Raw genomic sequence first — 26740 nt, 5'->3', positions numbered from 1 at the left:
ATAGAAGTGTAACAAAGGGCAGTAGTTTCAACAGAGCAGCGAAAGAGTTTATATAATGCAGGGAACAGTGTAGAAATACAACCGAATTTGTAGCTGAAAATATGATACACATTGTTCTCCCAATTATCCAGAAAAAGACTGCTGTTGTCTCATCCTGTTTTGGTGTCCCTCTGACCTTGATTGGGACACCAATGACCATCCTGAAGGACCAGGGTTCCCCTTTAAGGCAGCGTATGAACAATGCAACTCATTACAGCCCTTAATATAGCCAGCACATTAATTGCTAATTGTTAAATAATTAAGAAGGCCATTGCAACAAAATTCCCCACAATGTTCTGGTAGTGGACAAAACAATGGAATCACCAGTATAGTCTCTTAATAAGGTGCTGGGCCAACACGTGCATGGATTGCATTAGCTTGCATGCACTGTGGCATAGCATCTGCCAGCCCTGAAAATCTGCAGTAGGACTACGGCACCATTCTTGTATGAGAAAGTCAAACAACTCACGCTTGGTTGATGCAGACGGAAACTACTGTCTCGTGTTGTTACAGAAAATCCTATAAGTACACAATTGGGGTCAGATATGACAACAGAGAAGACAATGAAATAGGACATCAGTGTCATGCCCATCAAACATGTTCTCTTTGGATGGGTTAGGGATGGTCATCTTGGAGGAAACGCCTGCTAGCAGAAACATGGGTGGATGTAGTTTAGCAATACCATTAATTTGTGATTTGCATTAATCTTGCCCTCAAAGGGAATGAGTGCTCCCATACCATGCCAGGAAAACATGTCCCACAACATTACGGAACCATCAGAACCCTTCACTGTTGGAACCAGCAGTGGGGCTGTAATCTTTAGTTTGGTTCCATTTGTCTGTTTGCTAAGAACATACTGAAGACAATTTCTCTGACAATATTGCATTTCTCCACTCTTTGGTAATCTGTTGCCTGTGCTCTTTGCACCACTGGACACAGAAATGTGTATTGCTAGGTGTGATGATTGTTTTGTGTAATGCAGTTCATTTATTGTATCCACCTGTGTTGAGTTCATAATGTATCATTTTTGACTGAACTGGCTATTCAGGTTGAAATTTGCAGTCCACTGATCTTGTTGCTTGCCTGTTTTCCCTTGCTCTTCAAATTAATTCTTCGTACTGTTTAATTATACTGTAAATAAGATGTTATTTACCGTAATACTAAATAAGAGGGGCAATAAAACACTGTCTCCTCTCAATATTCTTTAATTACAGTTGCAACAGTCTCATGCTTATAATGCTAGGACCTGTACTACAAGCCATAATTCTAGGCAACCAGGCCTGTCCAGCATTTTATACCTGACCCTAAGCATGCTGGGATGTAATTTGTTTTTTTCCTGTGTAAAGACACCTGCTTTTAAAGTACTTGTAGTTATTTGCTGAGGTGTTTCAATTTCTTGTCTCCTTTTTGTTATGGATTGCATGGGTGACAGTGAATTGCCTATATTCTTTTTCTTAAATGCAAATGTATCCAAATATGTTGCTTTTCCTTATCCCCTTTCCCTTTACTCAAAACCAAAATCCAACCAACTCTTTATCAGGTCCAGCTTGTAGACTTTTTACAAGCATTGGAGAGATTAAAGCAACCTACATATACTGTATACTCCACAAGTTGCACTTTTGGGAAATCTTTATTTCATGCTGCATATCACAAATAACCAAGAGCAGAGATCAGACATCGGACGAAGGTCCAACACAACTCTCTGTGGAGTTGCATGGCAAGCCAAATTCAAACCCTTGTTTCCATTTCAAACCAGCGGCTTTTGGAAAATTGAGTTGAACGTGAGCTCGGTTTATTTTATTGCATGTATCCACTCAACATGGCTGCAGTGGGAGAGAGCACACACAATGTTCTTGCTTTTGTGCAAACCACATTCATGTTAATAAGCAAATCTTTGCATAAAAGTTCTGCAAAGGCTGGTGATGCAACCAGGGAGGAATCTGTACCGTCATCTGAGGTTACAGACCACATTTATAGTTCTTAGACCGAAACCTTTAATTATAATAAAAAGTCCTTAGCTTTATTTCACTGTGGTATAGGTGTTGACTGCGTAATGTGATCATGCAGTGGCTGAGAGAGAGGCATTGTATTTATGCATTGTAAAGCTATTGTGTTATACCTGTGATGCAGAATATGGTATAGGTTCCATTGCCTGTGATAATGGGAACTGCTGTGGAGAATACAAAGAGAGAATGAGGAAGCGTCAGTGAAAATTAAATTGTTTCTTGTCAACTGACATCATCCTGTAAGAAAGTATGTGAGGTACTGTAGGAGCAGGTAGGCAGACAGAAGGGCTATTGGTCTGTTTTGTTTATTCGGTGGGGAGAAAGACTTACAATGGGCTGATTATTTTCAAGAGATGCAATCACATAGTACAAAGTTCATACAGTATGTCTCAGGGCTGTTCATCTGCTTAAGATTGTAAGGCCAACATATGATTGTGAAACTGCCATCTTCTGACTGCATAAGCAAAATAATTGTGTACACTAACATATGCTACTGCTTTGTTTCCATTTTTTTGCTATTACTTCATTATATTCTTTTTGAAGACATTTGCCTGTATATGGTACCCTGAGAATATTTCTGGCCTCCTTGTCTCTTCATGCATGGGAGTTTCAGACGCACATGCAGAGAGAGAGTTTACTGTAATCTGGAGATTTACAAAGACCCATTCATAAGAGGGTTAAACTGATTAGGAGGAGAGAGGGAGAGGGGGTGGAGAGAGGGAAATTGGGGTGGAGGGGGTGGGTGTGTGGGGGACATTCCCAGACTTGTGATTGTATTCAAATCAAAACACATCCCACAGTGCACCTCTCCCCTTCTCTGTGGCTGATTACCGCAAAATTAACATTCTAGCTTTGTATCTACAACACACCAAGACCAGAAACTATGGTTTTCCATCCCATCATGCAGACTATTTATCTATATAGTGTTAATTTAATCTACCATCTTATCATCAAGGCTCGTTTTTACCTTTAAAATTTAAATTTACTCCAGGCCGAGTTTTCCGCTTAATTATGAATCTTGTACTGCATTCAAGTGTTTAAAAAGATACTTTTTTTCTTTGTCTAATAAAAACATTGCAACTTAACTTGATTTGAAAGCAGAAAAGACATCTTTAAAATAATGTGAATTGTGCGTTTTTATATTAAAATACCACCAGTCTATTTAGGTCTAGTGCAAGTCTAGAGCTGTCTACTGTAGTAGAACTCTAGTGTGTCTTATACTGCTTGCAGATGTCTTAAAGAAAGAAAAAAAGTATGTCTCATTGAACATGATTATTGTAATATTTCAATGCAACATTAAAGACACCAAGAGTATCTCTATTGATAGTGTCTAGCAGTGCTGCAGTTTGGAATGAAGTAAAACTGCAATTAATTTGAAAATGCTTCCTCATACCGGATTGCCGCAGGCCAGGTTTAAAGACTAAACACAGCTTCCCAAAACCACAACAGCTCCTGGCAGCGAGCAGCACCACTTAGCTCTGTATCTGCAGGGTTGCCACCCACTGCGAGCAATCTGACTCTCGCTGAGACTCACAGACACCAGCCAGAGGATCACACGCCACTGCTGCAAGATAAATAACCCAAGATGGTTTAAAAGAAGGGGGAAAATCCTGACATTTTTATAAGTAACTAATATGTTTTTAAATATTCCCTTAAGGAACAATAGTCTACATTAAGATGAGAAATATTGTGTGGCCCCTAAAACATTCACATACTGTAAACCCCCCAACACAGCAGTTGGCAGTACTGCATAATCCTTTTGAAGACCGTTTCTTCCCTAAAGAGAGTTGCAGAGACTAAGTGGTGAACTATGGCATTAACAGCTGTTATTGTAGTCATTGCCAAAGGGACCTCAGTTCCATGCCTTATCCAAGGAACAGAACACAAGGAAGTTCAGTAACCTTTTCTTATGGAGATGTGCAGCATGGCAGTGTCAGACAAAGAGCCTGAACCTGGAAACTCCTGGTAATAAGACTTTTATCTTATCCTCTGGACTACTTAGCCTTCAAATGTATGAGCCCCTATGTGGCCTGGTACTGGAGAGCATACAATCCTGCATGATTTAGAAGTCTGTCCAAATTAGTCATGGCTATGTTACCTGGGGCAAGAGGTCATTCTCCCCAATTAGTCACAGTAAATGCTTCGCTTAATTAAAAAATGAACTTGGGTGACATCAAAATCTGAAGGCATTCTGAATCTCTGCAGCCAAACTTGGCCAGCTCTGCATTGGATCATAATATAAGAAGGGTTTCAGAAGAGAGGAAGCTGCATGATTTATGCTGTTTTCAGGAGCTCAACAATCCAAGAACCCCATAGAGACTCTTTAAATGTCCCAAGTGCATAGCCTCTTGTTTCATACTACTCTGTCATTCAAAACCATAATTGCCTAATCAATGGAGAGCTTGATAACTACATGGCCTACTGTGACTAGCAGCAGAAGCTCTTGGCTAAACAGAACGATGAAAGATGGATTGCTTCAATGAAAAGCAAAATGAAACTATGCACACAGTTGTGCTGATGACCTAATCATTGCACGTGTGAAGTATAATCATTCATCACCATCTGGCTGACGAACATATGTATTGAGCTGATTATATAATATTAGCATGATTCCTGTCCCTGAGATGCATCTGTCTGCTCCACATGCCTTCTATTCTCTTGTCATTTGTGTTCTCCATCCAGGTCCTGGAGAGTCTCTGTCCTTCCTGTCTTAGACGTCTTCAATCAGTGCTGAAATTTATTTTGAATGATTAAACCAGTGATGAGCAAGTGACTCAAAGACCAAGATGTGCATCTCTAGCCCTTGAGGGCAAGGGTTCTGCCGATTTCACAGCTGTTCTTCAAGTAGTAACAGCATCAGACCTTAAAAAATAATCATTTGACAACTTATCCAATTAAATAGGCCAACTGACTATCGGAGCTGAACAGAAACCAGAAGTCGGGCATTGCAAACACATGAGTTTCCAGGAACTCTTACAACCAGACCAGAATTTCTAAAACTCTGTCCTATTATACTTACAAAGTACACTGTTCTGTATGAGGTGGCATAAACTGAGATCCTTACTACTTAGTCCTTAAAGATCCCAAGACACTGTTCTGAAGAATTACCCCAGTATCCTGACTATATTCTGCTCTGTGCGTGCACAATCGAACCTAGCTTTCTTCAGCTTATGAAGCAATTTCTCACTTCTTATCCTAGTCTGTTATGTAGTGGGGCTACTGCCACACATTCACCTAAGTGGGTGCTGCACCTTAGTGTTGAAATGGGTCCCCACTTATTGGTAAAGAGCTGTGGGATCTTTTGGGATGAAAAGTGCTGTATGAATGTAAGGAATTACTTGCCCGTCCAATGCTATATAAGAAACACCTTTTGTATCATTTTTTATATTTGTTGGCCTGCTATGATAAAATGTGAATTTTCTGCCATACAAGTGAACAATCTGTGGTGTGATTTATTTTGCAGGTTGGGGACAAATATCCTGAATAAAATAAAATTATATATTTTTTGCAACAGGTGCTACTGTAGTATCATTTGTTCTACAAATGTATTGTTGCTTTGTTCTTTTGCACAAATATATGCCAAAGGAGGTGTGTGATAAAACAGGAGCTTAATTTAAATGCAAACAAATTTATGTCCCTCTCTCTAGGTCAGGGTCATTGTTTGACCATTTCAAATGAAAGCGTCTGTCTCTCTCCGTCTGTCACAGGCTGCTTCTCCAAATTTAAATCAAAACAAATCTTTTTTTTAAAATTTTTCAAACCAAAACTCACACACATACATCAACACCCTCCTCTTGTTCTATTGCATCTCTATGGCAACTAAATTTGAATTTCAAAATGCCCAATGGTGGAAATTCCTGATGTCATCGCCATGGTATCATCTGGGGAGGGAGTTGGGTTTTGGCTGGAGTAAGAGAAGTTCAATAAAGGGTTAAGTATCCATCAGGGGAGATGAAAAGAGAGCACAGTCCCTGGCCAATTGGCAGTGGCTTCACTGGGCTTTAAAAATCAACACTACCAGCCAGCCAGTGTAATACTGCATGTGTCTAATGAGCTGTTCTGCTTGTTTGTTTTTAATTTATTCATAAAAACTCTGGAACACAAAAAAGTAGCTTTGGAGCCGTTGTAATTCTCCTCAACTACAAAAGGCTGTTACAGGCTGTTCTCCATTACAGAGATTTGAAATAAGAGGGTATGCATGTGTTTTTGTTCCTTTGTAAATTTTAACACCTGATGTCAGTAAAAGTTGTCTTCTTTTTTTTTTGCTGATCATTTGCCTTGGAAACTGACTCCAGATTTTAAGAGCTTTGTCACTTTCAAGTGCAATACCATAAATCATTAAAAATGGACAGCACACTCTTCAAGTGTTACTGGTTATACAGTATCTTGTTAATATGTTGGTCAGCAGTGAAGTAGAACCTTTCAAAAGTTACAGCATGTTTCACTACATTGTTAAAGTATACATTATAATAAGCTTTGTATAAAAAGTTCAGTTTATAATAAAGAGAACTGTATTCAAAAATAAACATGAAAACTAAATTCATAATATCTTCTAAAAGTTACTTCTTAAGTAGTCTCGTTAACCCTGCGGAGTTTGTGAAAATAATGTGTGGCTTGAAGCCGCAGTGGCACACCAATATCTCCTCCTTCAAAGCTAATCCTTGGGCAACAGTTTTTTCTTTTTAGCATTATTCATAAAATGCGTCTCCCTATCTACTGAAACCCTGGCATTTTTTAAAAAAACTTCATTGGAGAGGGAGGGTAATGCTGTATTCTGGAGTCCATGCAGCAGTTGCTAGGCAACCAGGAGATCAAGTTTCAAAGCCACACAAGTTCCATGAATGAAGGGAGGGAAATCGGGGATGGGGGCAGGGGTTTGAGAGTGTATGTGTTTCTAGTTAAGTACCATTGAAATACAACTTACCTTTGAAAGCTGTCATGTATATGAAAGAATGAAATTAAGAGAACATTCTTTGATATTTATGTTGTGAGAAGGAAAGAAAAACTTGCAAACATTTATGGTGTTGCTAGCACACAAAGCTTGTGCCTTAAATTGTTGCATTGACAGGACATGGAGTGAAGAGCAATTGTATACTCCTTACAATTTTTGGTCTCCTAAAAGAGAGAGAGAAAAATCGCTTAATTGTTCATATGACCAGCTATTGTCCTTTTGTGTATCTTTTTTTGTATACTCATTATACTTCAAGTATTTAAAAGAGAAAGAAATCGCTTACTATTAACTATTGTACTTTTGTTTATTATTTCTGTATTCTCTTTATGTTTTGATGGGGAAAAAAGAGAGCATTTTAAAGACATAAATAACAGTCCTTAAAAGGGGGGTTGTGGTTGGGTTTAGAAAAAAAAGAGCAGTTGTTCTGGCTCTTGGATGTGTGGTGTGTGGTGCACACCCTGGCCTGGCTTTCAACAAATACTCACATAAAGCTTTGTTGTAGTTCTGCTTTGCAGGGTTCCCTGGTAAACAGAGATTATGTTGCATCTGAAGAAGATTGACCAGAACAATTCCTGGATGCAAAGTTGTTCTGTGTAAATTGCCTCTCCTGTCAGTAATTGAACATACATTTCGCATTCAATGGCAATTTTAGGGCATTACGCCCTCCTGCTTTTTGAAGTCTGTGTTGGTTTAAAGCCCCTGCTATACAAACACTACACAGGAGCAATATAAAGTGCATGAGGCTGAAAAGCTGTGTAGCATTAAAATAATTAAAACCTTGCTCGTATCTAAGGAACAGACCCCAGGAAGAGAGAGTTAAAGCCTGGATGGATTTGGACAGACAGGTGCTTGTCTTTTAAAAAGAATCAGGTTTCCAAGAAGGGAAGGGAGTTGAAGGCTGAGTCTCTTTATCTGATGTGGGAATTAGGATTGCCAGCTAACCAGCATTCAGACCAAAGGTGTGAGAGGGAAAGGAGGAGTCTTGGATGTAGAGAAGCTCTAGCTGATGTGGGTGGTTCATAGGGTGTATCAGATCTGCCTTTCTGCCACAGTCAGCTTTGCAAGTTTTTATTTCCTGAGTCTTCCCTTGAGCTGTGTGTTCTACATGCCTATTCATGTGTGCTAGAGGTGACCTTCTGTGTGTCGCAGCAATGTCTATCCTAAAGGTCTCTGTCTGCTCTGGTGTGCACAGGGCGGGTCTCTCTCGAGCGGGGTGCCTCTCTGCGCATCGACGGGTTGCAACTGGACGATGAGGGCTGGTTTGAGTGCCGCATCCTCCTGCTGGACAGGCAGACGGATGAGTTTCAGAACGGTACCTGGACCTTCCTCTCCATCACAGGTGCGGTAACCGGGATACTCCCATCGACACTGTGTGTGCCAGGATTGGGATTGTAGGTGTGACATACTGTATGCCCCTTTTGGGTCTTCCACTGACATCCACTCTCCCCCTGAGCAGGTAGATTAAATGAAGTAGTTTGGATAATTAGTATGCCTAAATCCCTGAATCCCTGAACTGGTAAAGCAGCCTTAGCAACTCAACTCATGTTGTCATATCAAAAATACAAGTCAAACTACACAATGTTGCCTAAATAAAAACTGTCACAGAATGTAGCTTGCAGCAGTTTACTGTAGAAAACATCAGGATGTGCACTATAGAAATAAAATAAATAACAGGTTTGTTGTTTTGTGGGATAAATCTTGGGATAACTTATGACCTTGATACTTGCTTTTTAGTAGTTACACTGTAGCAGTAACAGCTGATTGGAGACTGGAGCTGGTCTAGCTATCTTGTTGCTAGTAGCACAGTGTTTATGGTCCCATGTGACTTCCTCCCTGCCTGTTTAATTTGATGCATCGGTTCCCAGGCAAATATCCTCTCCTGCAACATCAGAGCCTTCCCTCACCAGCAACAACACACTTGAGAGTCCTGTTCCTGCATATTAGCTTCACCCTGATTGCAACCAAATCCCACTAGGTTGAAGCACAGCCCTCACAAACATGCTTGTGCATATGAAGTTCTAGTTCTGTCACACCCAAGCAGGACTCACCATAGGAGGGTATCAAGTTACAGTCTTTTATTCTTTGCAATCAAGCACAGTAAGAAAATAAAACATCTCCAGTGAGTAATTGTGCAGAGTCTGCCTGTTTGAAGTGGCCTAGAGCCACCTATTGTGTACGCTGGGTACCTGAAGGTATGGAATTTGGGGGGGGCCTCTTGAGAGGCTCAGCCAGAAAGGGGGCTCTCTCACTGAGCTCAGGTTGAACTCAGGTTGAAAGGTCTATGCAGGTATAAGCCTGGGTCATGTCACTATCCAGCTGTGACTGGGATTCCCCAAGTGGTGGCTCACAATTGGCTCGAGTGTCAAAAAGGGAGGAGAAATAGCCAGAGTTCTTGGCAAACATAGCAACTCCCGTGGCCTCCTGCGATACAATTGGCTCTGAACCTACGGGGCTGTGACACCTGTGATGTCTTATAAGACGAATGGGTCAGGGATGGCCAACTGGGCTCTGTGATTCCATGTTCTGTCCAACGTGCGGTAGCAGGGTTAGTATTTGTCAGTTGAGATGTGAAAAACACATAGCTGGACATTCCAAATAGTGTCGATATAAACAAAATACAATTACAGTTGGTGCTTTTGTTTCTTTTTAAAATATCAAAGCAAAAAAGGCAAGGTTCTGTGTTGTAAAAAACAGTGCCCTGTTATGAATCAGCAGTTTTTGATGCCATAGTTCATCCCCTATTCTTTGTAAGTGGTTATGAAAAAGGCAACAGCCGCAAGATTAATAGTGAGGTACTGTACACCTGGGTCAGGTTACTGTGGGTTTACGTGGACTGCAGCTGTATCATCATTGTAACCCTCATTGTAAGTGTTACCTGTTTCATAAATGGGTCTCTCTGGATTTAGGAAAAAATGTTCATAATATTCTTTTCAGAGTTAAAAGATTGGAAGATTTTTTTTTTCAAAGGACATGGGCAGTAATGTCAGAATTAATTAAAAACATTCTAATCTTCCATCCATCATAGCTGATTCATTACTAATAAATGACACATTGACCCTGTGTCCTTTATTAGCAAATGGAATTTATTAGGAAATAAACATCTCTGGAGTAATTGTATTGTGTGTGATTCTTTGCCCTTAATCATCTGATCGGTTCTTCTCTTTTAGCCCCACCTGTATTTTTTAAGACTCCACCCCCTATCCTTGAAGTCCTGGAAGGAGAGCCACTGATCCTGACCTGTGGTGCCCATGGCAACCCTCCACCAATCATTACCTGGAGAAAGGACGACACCTTGATTGAAAATGGAGATAATGCGCAGGTGAGTGAATATCCTTATGGAATAGCCAGGATCCTCCTCCTCTTCATTTAAGCGGACTGTGCTGAAATCCTACAGGACCTCACAAAGCAAAATAAGGGTTAGAGCTGTGCTACCCAATACATACTCTTTCTTTTATTTTTATTAAAAAAGACTTAAATTCTACCAGCTCTGTAATTATTATTTTAATCGTATTATCCATAAGATTAGTCACTTAGGAGATGAGTCCTGTTGAATAAAGCCAATCGAATTAAATTTATTTTCATTTTTCCCCATCGATTTTATTGTAGTTCACAGAGATTGTTCAAAGCAGCTCAGCACTGTCAATACTCTAATTCAGGAAAGGCCTATCATTAATGCTTAAGGTGTATTATTAAACCACACATTTTGCAATATAGTGAACTACAAAGTCCACAGGTGAAGCATTTCTGACATAGATGACAGGATCTATTTAAAGAAACACAGCAGTGAAATATGAGGGCTAAGGGAGATTTAGTGCTTTCACTGACTGCCTTCTAAAAGGTAGCAGCATACCAATCTTGCTGTGCTGCACAACTTGATTTTTATCAAATCTTCTACAGAGAACAATGAACAGTCAGGCTCAGTGTGAATAACTTTCTTTGTTTTTACACACTCACCACTTAAAATAAAAGGCAATGGGACAATGCATTGTGATCATCTTGAGCTGTACCTTATGTCTTGTCAAACCAGCTTTTTTCAGCCTCTCCTCTGTGTTTCTGTTGGTTTTCATTGAAGTAGAAATATTTAGAGGCGGAAAGATTTTGAGGAGAAGGAGAGGGAAGGCAGGTGAAAGCAGGAGTCTGGAGATGGTGGTTTGGTAGAGTGTATGACTATGCGTCAGATACTGAGCAGGGCAACATTAATGGATGTCCCTTCTCTTTCCCTTGGACCGTGTCTGTTTCACATTTATTCTCACTCCATCTGTCCTCTCCTGCAGTTTGGTCAACATTGTGGAGTCATGGATAATGCTCTGGTTTTAACCAGGAAGGTTGTGGGTTCAAATCCTTAGGTGTACACTACTATTTTTGTACCCTTCAGCACCTTATTGCACTCTCTAATAAAACTTGCTACTGTATAGGGTAACTCTCTAGGTTGCCATGTAAATGTGAGTTTGTTCTCAGTTGATTTACCTGCTTAAATTTAGATTTATCTGTTCCCTTTCCCAGTATCATGTCCTTACCTTCTCCTTTTCTCTCTCGGTCATTGATCTCCCTCTCTCTTCTCCTCTTTCTCTTGCCTGCCCTTACTCTATGTTTCTCAAGTAAAATAATTTCTCGATCTTTTTTTTCCCCACAGGTCACCAATGGAAGTCTGTCCCTATTCTCAGTCAGCAGAGACAAAGCAGGGATTTATAAATGTCACGTTTCCAATGAAGAGGGGAATCTCACTCACTCCTCTCAGCTGCTGGTCAAAGGTCAGCGTGCTTCTGTATTATGTTCTATATATAAATTATGTATTGTGTGCATTTCAGCACTATTGGTACCTTTGCCGTAAAAACACATAGTTTAATACTGTCGGCCACCAACTCACCAATCTTGCTTGCTGCTGTGGTGACCCTACAGTAAAGTGTATAAGTATGGTAAAGCATAGAGCAACATGGGCAAACAACAGCAAAGCAAATGATTGTTAAAACTATGGGAAAAAAAGAGAACTCTGAAAAGTCTCTAGAGATTTAACCAGGGAGTTCCACATGGAAAGTCATGGTCAATTTACCAAAAATTGAAAAACACTAATTCTACTTTGACCTGAAGGACAATTGTACATAACCAGATATCAATATACACAGACCCTATCCTATTAAAATGAGCACACTCAGTATAAAGCTATTGTGTATGCAGTTCAAAAAGCAAGAATTGGTTTACAAAGGAACAAGTAATAGGTTTATTCCATCCTGAAAAGAGAAAACACAATGTTTCGGCTGTGAAGCCTCTCTCTTCTCTTTTCTGCATGGAATAAACCTATTACTCGTTCCTTTGCAGACTAAGCATGCCGACGCAGCTACACACCTGAAATAATTGGTTTAGTTTGTCATTGTGCCACACAAGATGTAGTTGCTCATGCAGAAGATTGACATTTAAACTAAAAACTTGCAAGTGTTGTCTGGTAAGAAACCAGACAATTCCACTCACAACTATTTTTGTTTTAATATGGCAGAGTAGTGTATCTGATTCATATTGGCATATTGTGAGAATAGTTATGCTTCTTAGTGTGGATCACATGGTAAAAGCTGCCCTCTAGTGGTAACAGAGCAGGCCAGGAACTGTGGAGTTCAGTTTGCTGCAGTTTTTCATTTTTGTTTACTGTACTAGTTCCAACTTTTGTTACAAGCATAAGCTTTATTTATGGCCCATATGTCAGTTTTTATACTTCAGACTGTGGTTTAAGAGAGGTGTGTAAGGTGACTTACAAACTAGTCTTCCAAATGTGGATAAACAGTTTAAAATTGTAATAATTAGTTGTTAATTTAAGTCACAAATCAAAATGTTAGTTATAGATTTCTTTTAATAAGATGGTAGGTTGATATTTCTGCAATAGATTTGTTGTGATTTGTATTTCTTGATTGAGAAAACAACTGCTGACTGCTCCAGCTGAGACATCACTGAGCACTGCTGATAAAAGGAATTCATATTTTCTAAGCATGGTTAAAGTACACTTTCTTTTTACTTGGGACTTGAATCTAACTGTCTGGACTATGTTCCTGTGATTTGCTATGGTGATGACCTCTCACCTTTCCCTCTCTGTGTTACAGGACCTCCGGTTATTGTCATTCCCCCAGAGGACACCACCCTCAACATGTCCCAGGATGCAGTCTTGCGCTGCCAAGCTGAAGCCTATCCATCAAATCTTACATATCTTTGGTGGAAGCAGGGAGAAAATGTATTCCATATTGAGTGAGTAGACACAGAGTACACAGCTCTAGCAGTTATTGAGATTATCATTTTGTCTTGTAATAATTTCATCTTCCCTCTCCACACTCTTTTTCTTTAGCACTCTGCTTCAAATCTTAGCTTTCAATGGCTGGTCCAATATTGGTCCATTGTCATAAACTGTACATCATAGTCATTTTAATTGTGCAACTGTTGTAACCAACTTAAGGCTAAGAATGGCAGGCTCAAAGTTGGCTCAAAGTCATATTATGTTGTATTGGCCAAAATTAAATTTGGCTAGCAGTTTTAATGTCAGTAAATCAGCAGTGCAACACTATAACTTGCTATCTGTGAGTGAGTAGAATTAACACCATCAATCAATGCTTTAGTATTCTTCTCCAGCCTGAGAGGCAATGGATTATTTTTGTTTTAAATTGAAGCAAATTTTGAGATCCAGAAGCAGTCAGTCTGTATTATGGATATGCGGTCAATAATGTCATCTTGTTTGCAGATGATACTAAAAGAGAACCTAAAAAGTGTTTAAAGAGATACAGTTCAAGACTGGGTAAACACCTGGTGTATGGTATTTAATGTAGACAAGTGCAGAATGCTATTCACAGGTCAGAAAATGGGTAGCTATTAACATATCATTTTTGTCTCTAGAGAGCAGTGTTAAGTTAACATTACAATAAATAGCTAAAAATCTTAACCCATTTTACGCATCTACAAAAGATGTTGCTACTCTGTAAGAAACCTGAAGGGCAACCAGATATATTTTTGGGTTTAAAAGAAGGCGAAGACTGTGACAGGAGCTTATTAAAGTATTTAAAACCAACACTGAAACACAAACAAGAAGACACAAGTGTGAAAAGTGCTTCTAGAAATGAGAACAGGAAGCACCTTTTTCACACAAAGGGTGCTGGGAGTATGGAACAAGCTACCCAAGCCAAGCTGCTGAAGCCAGCACCCTGATGGATTTAATGAGGCAGCTAGATAAGATCCTCAGGTCAAATAGCTATTAGAAAGCAAATGAGCTGGATGGTCTGAGCAGCTTCTTCTCATTTGCAACTTCTCGATATATGCTTAAAGATTATTCCAAGTTAAGGTGCTTAAGAGCAAGCAGACTTTTGATTTATAGGAAATATGAATATTCTGTTGTTTTCTGTTTTTGTTAATTCATTATATTGGTCCTAGACTTTTCGAAATTGCAATATAATTGTGTAAAATGTGTTAAATAAGAAACCTTTATGTGGCATAGAACATGTGAGACTGTATTCGACAGTGCGTCGTTCCCAGCAAGACAGTGTCTGATGTGTTCTCATGCAGCATGTGTCGTGCTTGTTTTCTTGCAGCTTGCTCAAGACCAGGGTCAAGGTGCTGGTTGATGGGACTCTGCTGATCCAGTCTGTCACGCCCGATGATGCTGGAAACTACACCTGTGTGCCAACCAATGGCCTTCTGACCCCACCCACTGCCTCTGCCTACCTCACTGTGAAACGTAAGAGTCAAGCTTTCTGTCTGTCGGTCTGTTATGGTACTGTACAGTATGTGTCGCCATCACTGTGTCTGAGCTTGGCCGTTGGATTTGTGTGTGTGTGTCTGGGCAGTATGAAGCTTCCTGTACCTGTTTGTACGTGTCTGTCTGTGTCTTTTCAGTTTATTTTTGTCTCTTTCTTTTGGTATGTCTTTGTCGCTGCACTTCTCACCCTTTTCACCTTCTCTTATAACTTTTTTCCCCCTTTTTTCTCTTCTCCTTGGTCCCTCTTTTTTCCCTTTCCCTTCTTCCTGCCTTCCTCCACTTTCAGACCCAGCACAGGTACTACCCATGCCCGAGGAGACCTACCTCCCGGTGGGTATGGAAGGAGTGATCACCTGCCCTGTCCGGGCTGAGCCACCCATGCTCTTTGTCAACTGGACCAAAGATGGCCACCTCCTCAACCTGGACATGGTGCGTGTCACAAGGAAATCACAGATTTTCTTACGATCTCCCAAAGAAAGAAAAAAAAGTCATTGCACACTTCTCCCTTCTTCAGTTGTTTACAGATTTTGTAGTATTTTCATAATACCGTCATCAATAATAATGATTTTCTTTTATTTCATAGTTTTGGACAGATGCAAATATCTCAGACTGAAATGACACTTTTCAGGTTACCACTTTGGACTACCAGTTTACTGTATAACGTCACTAACAGCACTACCACCCCCTCCTTTTTTCATAATATCCCCGTCTCTCCATTTTCCTTTCTCTCATAATCTTCTCTCCTTCACCTCTCCTCCTGCATTCTTCTTTTCTATCACCATCTACTCCCCAAATACTCTCTCTCCAACTCCTCCCCTTTCCCATCCTCACAGTTTCCAGGGTGGATGGTGAATTCGGAGGGCTCGGTCTTCATCACAGCAGCCAACGATGATGCAGTGGGGATGTACACATGTACAGCCTACAACAGCTACGGCACCATGGGCCAGTCTTCCCCCACCAAGGTGGTCCTACAGGTATGACACAGAACTCTGGCCCGACTGCAGTACACAAGGCTGGCACTGTGTTGCTGGCTCAGAGTCACTATTCTGACTTGCTGTCACTCCTCCAGCCTGCATACACAGGTACAGCTGCACCTGAATAATCAGAATGAAGATGCTAACAATGGCAGTGATATGCAATAATTCCAATAATGATAACAGTGAAAATAATCAAAGTAATAGTAATAATAATAACTAATAATGATGTAGAAATCTGACTGTGGCCTGAGTTCATAACTCCTGACGTGGCTTGAGTGAATTTTAAACAGACACCTGCATTTGTTCGTGACATTTCAGAAATACCTGAAAGGAAGAAATAATGTTATCAGCATCCTATAGGCCATTAGTGGAATGGTCAGATATGAATCCCCATTCATGGTAATAACATAGGGTGACCATAACTGGACTTTGACCTTGCTGTAATACTGTTGTAATTTGGGACATTGTGGGAGATACACCTTGTGGTGTGTCTTTTTCAAGTGTTCTCTGAAAATTGACATTTTTGTCACAAATTAATCTCAAACATTCACTGGACTGCACTGTGACTCCTTACATCCCTGACAATGATAAGGAATTGCTCTGGAACAAAGACAGGTCCCAGTAGAGATTCAAACACCGGCTGTTTTTTAAGCAAACTTGCTGCCTCATCAAAAGGTCTGGATCCCAGCACTGACAAGATGGAAACACACTTCCTTTGACAAATGCACTCTTAAGAACTTGCTTTTTAAAAGAGTACAAAACATTGATATTAACACCTGTGACTGTTTCTAAGCGTGTGCCCTGCTGTTAGGCCGAAGTACAATCTTTAGTCCTGTGTCCTCCAAAATGACTGGAACAGCCAGCTGGAATGAAAGACAAAACCACAACATGAACATAGTCCAGACTTGGCTGCTCTGCACTGATGGGCCCCAATCAGAGTGAAACCATCTGTTGTCACTGAATGTTTTGACTGCTTTTTTGTTTCCTTTTGCCGCCAGAAGAAACAGAATCACAAATAGAATCATTTGTTTGTGATATCAGTTTATACTGTGTACTGTCCTCCCTTGCTATATGAGCAACTGCTTTACGAGTTTTCATTATACAAGTTGTAGCAATTTCTGCCTGTTTTTTTCTTTTAATGAGCCAATTTTTACTCTTATGAGCTTATAAAGCATAACCTTCTTTTCTCTCATCTTCACAGATGAGGAATTTACTTATTACATTATTACTTCTTACAAAAAAGTTAATGAAGTAATAAAGGTTTGAGTATAAGTGCGTGTAGTACAGGATAGACCCTAATGTTTATTAATTTGCTAACAACTGTAATGATGTAGCTACTGTACTGTACCATTAATAAGCAGGAGTGTGATTGTTTTCCTATCTATCATTTATGCATGAGTTAATGAAGCACGTTAGTCAAATAATTAACCGGGAATGTTATTGTTTTCTTTCTTAGGTACCATTCTGTGCTATAATAAGGTGAAGTTTGGGTTTTTGAGGGGATATTTTTGAATTCTGGAATCAATCTGAAATTATAACACAAGAAGTAATAGAAGTGTAATTTCTGTTGTACAAGTTTTCACCTTATGAGAAGTTTTTGAGGAACAGGTGAAGCACTATAATGAGGGATTACTGTATCTTATTAAATTCCATAGGTGTCCAAGTCTTTATAAATGCAAAAGAAACAGCTCAAGCATTCTCTGAAAAAACTTTAGTATATTCTTTAGCATAGCTGCACTATAGTGCACATGTGCAAGAATGCTACACGCCCATCCTTTTCTGATCCTCATTTCAGGACCCTCCCTCATTCCGGGTGACCCCCCGGGCGGAGTACCTTCAAGAGGTGGGCCGGGACCTTGTTATTCCCTGTGAAGCCCATGGTGACCCATCCCCTAACATCACCTGGAGCAAGGTCAGAGCTGTCAATCACTGCCACACTGTTAGGGACAGGCAGGAGATATGTACTTTCTTATAGCAGATTCTCCCCTGGTGTGGATAGAATAAATTGAGATCGAATCAACTTCCCTACTAATGCAATTTCTTTTATCCCTCCAGTGAGCTGTTTTGAGATTGAGTGGGTTGGCAAGTGCTGTACATAGCAATAAGGACCACTCGGGTGTTGTTTCAAAACAGTAGTCTGTTTCTTCATTGTTTGGCGAGAGAGGTTTTTAGCTTCTAAAAAAAAAAAGGCAAGATATTCTCTCCAGATCAGTCAGGAGATTCAAAACACCAACAAGCTCAGCAATCTTGGATTTCCCATTAAGTAGCCTTTCGTTACATAAGTTGACATTTATGATATTTAGATATGTTTTCTGGAGGGCAGAGTGGCTGTAGGTTTTCACCCTTTGTTCGGGTCACTTCCCACATGCAGCCTGTTTTAACTCTTGGAGGTTATGGGCAGTTTACTCCGGCTGGTCCACAGAGTTCTCCAGGGACCTCTGGTGTACCAGTGTACCTGTGAGCTGGCTCACAGTAGGTAGAGCTTCTTTCCATGAGTGTGGAGTTCAGTTCTCTCTGAACACAACCTAAAACATTGGGCATTTTAATATGAAAGAGATAATTGCTTTATTCAATATCATTTTATTTCATACAAAAGAGAGAACTATGCATCTCACTGTAAACCTCACCCACTCCATCCCTGTGCATGTGCTTCTCTTCCCACTTCCCACCTTTCCCCTCATCATTGCTCTCGCCTTCTCCTCTCCCTGTCTCTCACCAGGTGGGCTCTGCCCCTCGCTCTCCCTTCCGCACGGCCCAGAATGGCTCCCTGATCATGCGCCCACTCAGTAAGGACCACCAGGGGACATGGGAGTGCAGTGCCCGCAATCGTGTGGCCGCGGTCTCCACACGCACCGCCGTCTCCGTGCTGGGTGGGTGACACGTTGAAGCGCAGACACGCTCTTGAGGCACACCCATTTCAGCAAAAAATAGGTTTAATTCCTAAATTATAGTGCTTCGAAAATATGTTGCTTTTTATAATAATAGCTTACAGTTATATGGTGCTTTTCTGGACACTCCTCCCAAAGCACGTTACAGGTAATGGGGGCTCCACTCCACCACCACCAATGTGCAGGCCCCACCTGGATGATGTGATGGCTATAGTGCGCCAGTCCTCTCACCACACACCAACTATCAGTTGGAGGGAGAACAGAGTGATGAAGCCAGTTCATACACTGGGATTATTAGGAGGCCATGATTGATGGCAATGGAAAATGTAGCCAGGATGCCGGGGTGACACCCCTAGTCATTTTCAAGAAACACCCTGAGATTTTTAATGACCACAGAGAGTCAGGACCTCTGTTTTACATCTCATCCAAATGATATAAACTTTTTTACAGTATAGTGTCCCTGTCACTATACTGGGGCATCAGGACCCACACACACCGCTTCCAACAGTTACCTTAGTTTTTCCCAGGAGGTCTCCCATCCAGGTACTGACCAGGCCCACACCTGCTTAGGTTCAGTTGCCAGCTGTGAACTAAAGGGTGATCCAACTGCTGGCAGTGGAGTCATAGTCAGAGGGCCGCATTCGTCACATAGACTCTTGTTCTAAAAACTGTTTTAACTTCACTGTAATACTCTATTGCTCTATGTATATTACTACACTGTATTCACACAATATTGCCACATGGAATGTGAAGTATATAACCAGAAGAATGAACCGTTTCATAGTGTGATACCTTTAATTAGTATTTAACATGAAGCACCAAGGGCAACTCTCATTAATGAGCAATCACTTTGTGCACTGTTAAAGTATTAAGGAAAATACATAGTCTTCAAGCTGAAGTCCCCTTCTTATCATTGTGGCAATTCATCCATAAACCTAAATTATTAGACAATAATTGTGTTTGACCGATAAAATTAAACTTTATTTTTATGTTTTAATGCCACCATGTTTAGATTTTATTACCAAAACTATATCAGGTGAAAAGATCAGGTGTTAGTGGATCCAGAGTAAATAATCAGCATCATCTCTTACTCTGGTAAAATATACCTTGATCTTTGAACTCCTAAATAAAAGCAGATATATTTTATTTAAAAAGTAATATAGAACACTGTGAAAAATTACTTGATGTCATTTTGAACTATTGTGTTTGTTTTTCTGTTGCTGCAAATCCCTTATCCTTGAAATGTCTCTTTTTAGACATTTCCATACTTGCATTATTAAGTCAAAAAGAGAGTCAAAATGGCTCTTTTCTTCAACTGTAGGATTCCATGACAGATTGACATGCTAGTCTTGCTCCCAGCCCTGAGCCAAACAGACAGCTTGTGAAACTGGTGTCTCATGGTTCTGGCTTGGTTCAGCTGTTACATGAAGGCTCGGCTGGGTTTGGGTATGACAGTGTGAAAAGGCCAGAAGTCAGTGCTTTTCAGACCCAAACCTGTCATGGAGCCATTGGCTACCAGCCCAGGTGTTTCATCCAACCATTTTTTACTTCAAGATCTTATGTATTATTTTAACACAGAAATAAGAGCAGCCCCTCCCCCTTTGCATTTCTCACTCTTCGTCTCTCACACTGTTTGTTTCCGTCTTTCTTTCTCAGGCACAAGTCCTCATGCAGTTTCTGCAGTGACTCTGGTTCCAGGAACCAACAGAATGAATGTGTCCTGGGAACCTGGGTTTGATGGGGGATACTCACAGAAATTCACTGTCTGGTCAGTCTGAACACCCAACTATCAGTGTATCTGTAAATCTCTCTGGTTGCTCTGACTGGCTGTCTCACCTATATGCTCAATTTATGTCTTGTATATCTTGTTGTTAGTTTACCTGCCTCAGATTTCTGTTCATTTTGTCTTGGGTGTTTTGCTCCTTGTTAGTATACCTCTCTGCCTCTTTTTCCCACCTGTCTCTTTGCCTGTGTAGTTACAAGGCTGCAGTTTGAAATTGTTAAACATTAAACTCTGTCTATCCTTTTTTCTCTAATTTTGTCTTTGTCCCCATCTGCCGTTTTCCAACCACCTCAATCTTGGGAAATTCCCTTTCCTACAGGGTGAAGCAGGTGTCCAGGGGAAAACATGAATGGACATCTCTTCCAGTTCCCCCATCCCAGTCTTACCTATTGGTGACAGGGCTACTCCCAGGGACTGGGTACCAGTTCAGCATCCTGCCCCAGAACAAGCTGGGCTCAGGCCCCTTCAGTGAGATTATCACAGCTTCCACACTGGGTCAGTACCACAGCATACCCAGGGCAATTAGTTTTTAGAATTCTTAATTAATTGCATGAGTACCTTTTTGTATTAATACTCCCAAGTTAAATTATTTCACATAGAGTTTTTTCCCAGACATTCCCTTTAGTGGCAGAGACATTCACAAATAAGAAAAAAAAAGCTATTTTAATAAAGCATAGATGTTTTCGGGACAAATTGTCTGACTTTATTTGTGCTTAAGGATGACCCATTGGTAGTCTAGCAATAACTCTTGAAGTTTGAAGTTGCTCTTCTTTCCCGGATGAAGACTAGTTTTCTGCAAAGGAGACAGTTTATTTTGGCATAATATGTCCAAGGTGCTGGTTGCCATGATGGATGAGAATGACGTGTAAAATGATATAAAGGCTGATACATTGTCATGATATTGGATGATTATAAAATAGCAGGGTATATCTCTGTTTTAATTTTTTAAACATTTCTTTCCCTCTCTCTTCTTTGTCTTTGTTTCTTATATTTCCTTTCCCTCTGTGCATCTTTGCCCCTTTGTCTCAGTTCCTAAAACAAAACCACCCCCAACTGTGAAATCGCCACCCCTCCTGACCCCACCCAGGTCTCTGTCAGCCAATCAGAGCTCAAAGGGTGTGGTCTTGCAGTGGTTGCCACCTCTCGCAGAGTCAACAACCGTCACTGGCTTCATACTGCAGTCCCGACGTGAGAAAGGGGAGTGGGTGGTACTGGAGGGCTTCATTGAAGCCAATCAGAGTGAGATACTGGTGCAGGGATTACTTAAGGTAAAAATCATTTTCAAATTGCTTAGATATGTAAGTGTAAAATGTTTTCACCATGAATTTGGGATACAGTGCTATACAATAGCTGAGGAGTGAGCAATAATTGTATTCAAACATACAGTAGATTATTATTTTCCAAAAAGGAAAGAATCAAAAGAATGAAAGTATTGTAGATGTCCTGAGCACAAAACACCTTATTTCACAGCCTTCGGATGCATCTACATTGAAAAAACTCTATAAGTCCTACAGCATATGTGCTTGTAGGTTGTATCAGTGGGTGCTGCTGTCACAGGATTTTTTCCTTTTTCCTTTTCATGAATAAAGATTCTTTTAAAGTCTGCTAGGGAAAACATACTACATTTACAACAATTTGTATGTGGGGGAGTTTACTTTTGTGAATTTCCAGTATTTCCAGGAAGTGGTAGGAAGATGTATCATTACTTGAATCAGAATGAGACGGGGCAGATACCACTCCTTCTGTTTATCTCTGCCACATCCCTGTTCTACACGGGTGTAAGGCACCAACAAAATGAGATATATTCAGTGAGCAAAACAGCACACCACATTCAGTGTGTCCCATCGGAACGGTGAACTAGTATATACCTAAGTGGGGACCCAGTTGACATATGACCACGTTTGTCTTCCCAATTCAGGATTGCAACTATGAGCTGAGAATGCTGTCTCGGGATGGTCAGATGATCAGTGAGCCCAGCGAATCAGTCAACATCTCTACTGCAGGTTGGTGTCCTTCAGTGGGCTAAAGTGATTTTCATTTATTAAAGTCAGTCTTAATTTTCATCCAAACATTTTCACAATACTGTGCATTAGAGGGTTTAATGTGTATGGAAATGTTGATATAAACAGGGAAAGATACCATGGACCTCTAGAAATCAAGTGGTATAAATGCATTGGAAATATAACTACAGAACTGTGGGGACCTGTTCTGAAATACAGTATCTTCATCCTAAAAAGAAAAAAGAACAACAGCTGAGATCCATAACTACTGATGACATTTGGCTTTTGGCCTCAAATCTGGGCTCTGTCCTCTGGTGTCCATGAAGCGTTCTTTCATAATGATGTGCTAAAAGGGGTGAGTTTAGTTACAGAGAAAATAATTGTTAAAATGTAATGGAAAATGCAACAAAAACCCAAGCTCCATTCAGAACACCATATGAGTGCCTTAATAACCAAAGTCAGGCGGCTGTGCTGCTTACCAGTATTAGCACTCTTCTCCTTTTCCAAATCACAGTCCCACTCTCAATCCTCCAGCTCTCACATATTCTCTCTCTTAGTCCTTTGGCTCCTTCTCCTACTCCACTCCAGTGGATCTGCCCTCTGTCTGACAGCAGATGAAGTTTTTGCTTCTTGGGTTTTTAAAACGTCACTTGACCAGTTATCTTTCCTTGGCTGGTGAGTGTGAGAATGTGGGAGTGGGAGAAGTCGCAGCGAGCATCGGTAAAAGTCGACACCCAGGGACGGAGGCTAGTGTGAGGTCAGCGAAAAATGAAAATAACACTAAAAAAGGGGAAAAACAAGAACAAAAGGGAAAAATGAAAAAGCGCTGTTGTGTGCCACGGCATCCAGGCTGGACACCATTATATAGGGTAAGACCATTCTGGAAGAAGAACCGCTTAGCACAGTGGTGACCAGACTAGACTTACCCAATTTAATAGGGTCCAGTATGGAAGAGCAGGGAACACAAGGCCAAAACTAAATAAAGACTCAACATGCGAAAAGGGTCAGCCTGCCCCGGTAGAGATGCATGATGGGACAGGCGAAAAAAGAAAAAGAAAATCAAAATGCAAAAACAACGGCAGCCTTAGCTCAGGCATAATCCCCTCTGGGACCGCCGGTGGAAGTTCCTCCTCTTCCGGGGGTCACCTTGCTCATCCCTTCAGGGGGGTGTTAAGTGTGTTTTTAAAGAGCCCTTACAGCTCGTCCTTAATCAGCCATTACAGCTGTGGCTACAAAGGCAACGCGTCACCCTTCATCCAGGGCTCCATCTCCACACTGAACATGCCCCGCGTAATGCCATATCACGTAAAAAAGGGCTGCAGGTCATTCTTCACATCCTTCTCTGAAATGTGGCTAAAGCACAAATCTTCATCTTGTTCTGCCACATATTGGTAAGGTACACATTGTTTGACAAGTTTCAAATTTTTTAAAATACTTTTTCTGTTAGACTTATAGGGGTTGATGGTAACTGTAGGATCAGATATGGCACAACTACTATACTGTATGTACCGTTAAACAGCAATATTGACAAGTACAAAATGGAACAAATACATGGAAAAAAACAAGTATCCGGTAGATCTTTGCATCTTGCAGGGACAGACCTAAGCAGCATACAGTGCATGACGTACAGTGTTCCAGTGTTCTGAGCAGAATGGGAGGCCATAGTTCCAGAATGTTCTATATTGCTCTTCTGACAAAAACAGCAGCAGTTGTGCATTGTTTGTACCACACAGTAATATCATTTCAGGAATGGACATGTACCCTGCCAGGACTCGCCTTTCGGAGCTCCTTCCTGAGCCGCTAGTGGCTGGTGTGATAGGAGGGGTGTGCTTCCTGTGCGTTGCTATCATCCTATCTTTGGTGACAGCGTGTGCCATGAACCGGCGGCGAGAGAGACGCCGCAGGAAAAGAAGGGAAGGTAAAAACACAAGTGTTCCTTTTGAATGTTCACCACTGGACAAGGGTACATCTGGTGTGGATTAAGAAATTAATGTTACAGCTGTTAGAGTTGATAGGACAAGGTGTGGCACATTGCAGCTAATTGCTCACATTGCTTGTTGATGTAGAGATAAATCACAGTGAATAAGCTAAAACAGACATGAATATATTATTTCTTCCCCACACCTACAATCCACAGCCTTCTCAGATTTCATCATTGCTCTTCTCCAAAATATTGCTTTTAATAATAATAAAATATTTGGGAGAGGAGGGAGTGTGTGTAATAACATTATTTTGTGTATTTTACTTACTGGAGTTGCTCAGAATCCTTCACCAGAAAATGCGGATTGGATTGGTTGCAGTAGTCAACATTTCCTTGGGCATTTTTTAGACAGGCACAACTAGACTTGTTTTTTTTCACCAAAAGTGTTTCAACCTTAGAGTCTGCTAAGAGATAGAATGCTGTTGCATACAAGGATTCAAGTAGGTAACTATGTCAGCATGTGTAGGCTGCAAAGGAACATGTAAAGGTTTATTCCATGCTGAAAAGAGAAGAAATGATTTTGTAGAAGGTAGTTCTTTAAGAATACATTCTTAAAGATTTGTTATTTTCGCTTGGCATCTGAAGACCCATTTTGGTCTTGTCCTGCAAAGGTTAAGTTTGAGTTGTAACTAATAATTGATTTGTACAAAATTATAGCAGTCTCTCCACTGTTGTGCTTTTATAAATGGATTCTACAATCTGAGTTTGAAATGTCATACATCCGAAGAAGGCTCCACAGCCGAAATGTTTTATTTTCTTCTCTTTTCTGCATGGAATAAACCATTAGTTGTTCCTTTACATACAAGGATTTACCTTCTTGTCTTGCTCCAATTCTTGGTGTATGTGTCAGTCTGGAGTTATTTTTGTGAACTCTATGGACATGACAGCTTCTCTTGCTTACTTGTTTTCAGTGTGTTTGTACATCTCATTTTTTTATTTGACCATGGTGTGACCTCTGCCCCCTCATGACCTTTTCAGATATCCCAATCGCCTTCCAGAAGGGCCAGTCTCCACAGTAAGTGCCCTCCCTCCTTCATCTCTCATTCCATGTCACTTTTGTAATTGTTTTGTTTTCTCTTGAGCTATAAACTGCCCCAGTATCCAGGGCCAGAACCCAAGGATAAAATAATATGATCTATTACAAACCAGTCTTTTCACCTATAGCAATAAAACCTGGTTCACCTTGTGCAGTCTGGTGCAGTTTGTTGGATTAACTGTCTGATAAGATCAACCTTCTGCATTTCCTTCAGACCCGTGAGCAAACACGAATATGTCTGAAGGCTAGTACGTTCTGTGTTGTGTGTCGAACATTATGAAATCTCCAATGGGCCAATTCTTAAAGATCCATCTAGTAATTAATATCTTATAAAACTTTACAAATCATGTGCTCCCAGTGTGGGAGAAGCATTGAACGTTACATTTCTTTACAGTTCATAAGACATCCATGTTATTTTAAAAGACTGAGCTAAAAAAAAAGATATGCCATTACTGGAAATTGTTAGAAAGTGTTGTGGTGGGCAGACTGTATGATCAAGTACTGGACAAGGAAAAGGGGCTGTTTAAAAGGAGCTTTTTCTTTTGTTATTCCTCACTATATGCTCTTATAAATACCATTTCCATTAAGTATACATTGTGTATCACATATGTAAATGATGTTTGTAATTCCATAGTAAACTTTCTCAAAAATTGTATAGCATAGCAAATTTCCTTTAAGTCTTTTGGCTACCTCCTTACTAATCATTATACAGCTCTTTTATTTACTCTTTCACGTCCTCGAACATTTCTAGTGATTTAGAAATATACCAGTGAGTTTCTAAAAGTCCTTGAGGCAAGCTGGTCTTTGAGGAGACTAGAGACTACAGTCAGCCTGCCACTGAAGCCTCTGTGGTTTGTAAACAAACACAACCAGGTGATAATTAATTAATGATTGAGATTATTGGTGGTGGTTAAGTCAACATTTTCATATAGGATGCAATTAGTAATGTTTGGGGCTGTAAATGGGTTCCAGTGTGTCAGATGGTGGTTGGGAGAGAACTTGGCTTATTATACATCACCTCTGGGCAGTAGTGTTAGAGCAGACATAATGCATAAGAATCCACCTACACTCACTTCCTTGTTTATAAGACGTAGGGACATAAGTAAAGGGAATAAAACGTTTCAGAGGGTGAGGGTGTTTCCATCAAGCCTATTAGGTGTTTTTGCAAGTTGAAATGTCAACAAGATTTTACTTGTAGACTTAAAAGGTTTAGAATTTATATTTGTAGGTAAGTTGCAGTGACTATAAATAAGTACTGATGAGGCCAAAACACCTCTGACTTTTTTTTGAATGTTTGGATGAGATGATGACCAGTCAGCTAAAATATCTTTTTGTATCATGCAAACTTTTGTCATT

The 26740-nt window shown here is 40.4% G+C and overlaps 1 protein-coding gene across 3 annotated transcripts in view; it reads left to right on the top strand.

Annotated features, from left to right (window-relative positions):
- Window positions 1-26740, top strand: part of igsf9b (immunoglobulin superfamily, member 9b) — a 72883-nt gene that overhangs the window by 22407 nt on the left and 23736 nt on the right. For all 3 annotated transcript variants that reach the window (XR_001478254.2, XM_015345475.2, XM_015345470.2), the window contains exons 4-18: window positions 8189-8335; window positions 10164-10315; window positions 11630-11747; window positions 13083-13224; window positions 14553-14698; window positions 15006-15148; window positions 15553-15693; window positions 17492-17608; window positions 18416-18566; window positions 20241-20352; window positions 20687-20862; window positions 21397-21635; window positions 22286-22370; window positions 24115-24285; window positions 25327-25363. Coding sequence is in view for 2 of the 3 variants with exons in the window: in XM_015345475.2 (XP_015200961.2) it covers window positions 8189-8335; window positions 10164-10315; window positions 11630-11747; window positions 13083-13224; window positions 14553-14698; window positions 15006-15148; window positions 15553-15693; window positions 17492-17608; window positions 18416-18566; window positions 20241-20352; window positions 20687-20862; window positions 21397-21635; window positions 22286-22370; window positions 24115-24285; window positions 25327-25363 (2077 nt within the window). In the remaining variant the exon portion in view is untranslated. The remainder of the gene's footprint in view (window positions 1-8188; window positions 8336-10163; window positions 10316-11629; window positions 11748-13082; window positions 13225-14552; window positions 14699-15005; window positions 15149-15552; window positions 15694-17491; window positions 17609-18415; window positions 18567-20240; window positions 20353-20686; window positions 20863-21396; window positions 21636-22285; window positions 22371-24114; window positions 24286-25326; window positions 25364-26740) is intronic.

This window comes from Lepisosteus oculatus, chromosome 2 (assembly GCF_040954835.1).
Source record: "Lepisosteus oculatus isolate fLepOcu1 chromosome 2, fLepOcu1.hap2, whole genome shotgun sequence".
In the NCBI taxonomy this organism is placed as follows: domain Eukaryota; kingdom Metazoa; phylum Chordata; class Actinopteri; order Semionotiformes; family Lepisosteidae; genus Lepisosteus; species Lepisosteus oculatus.
The sequence above is the reverse complement of the archived record's forward strand: the minus strand, read 5'-3'. Positions and strand labels throughout refer to the sequence as shown.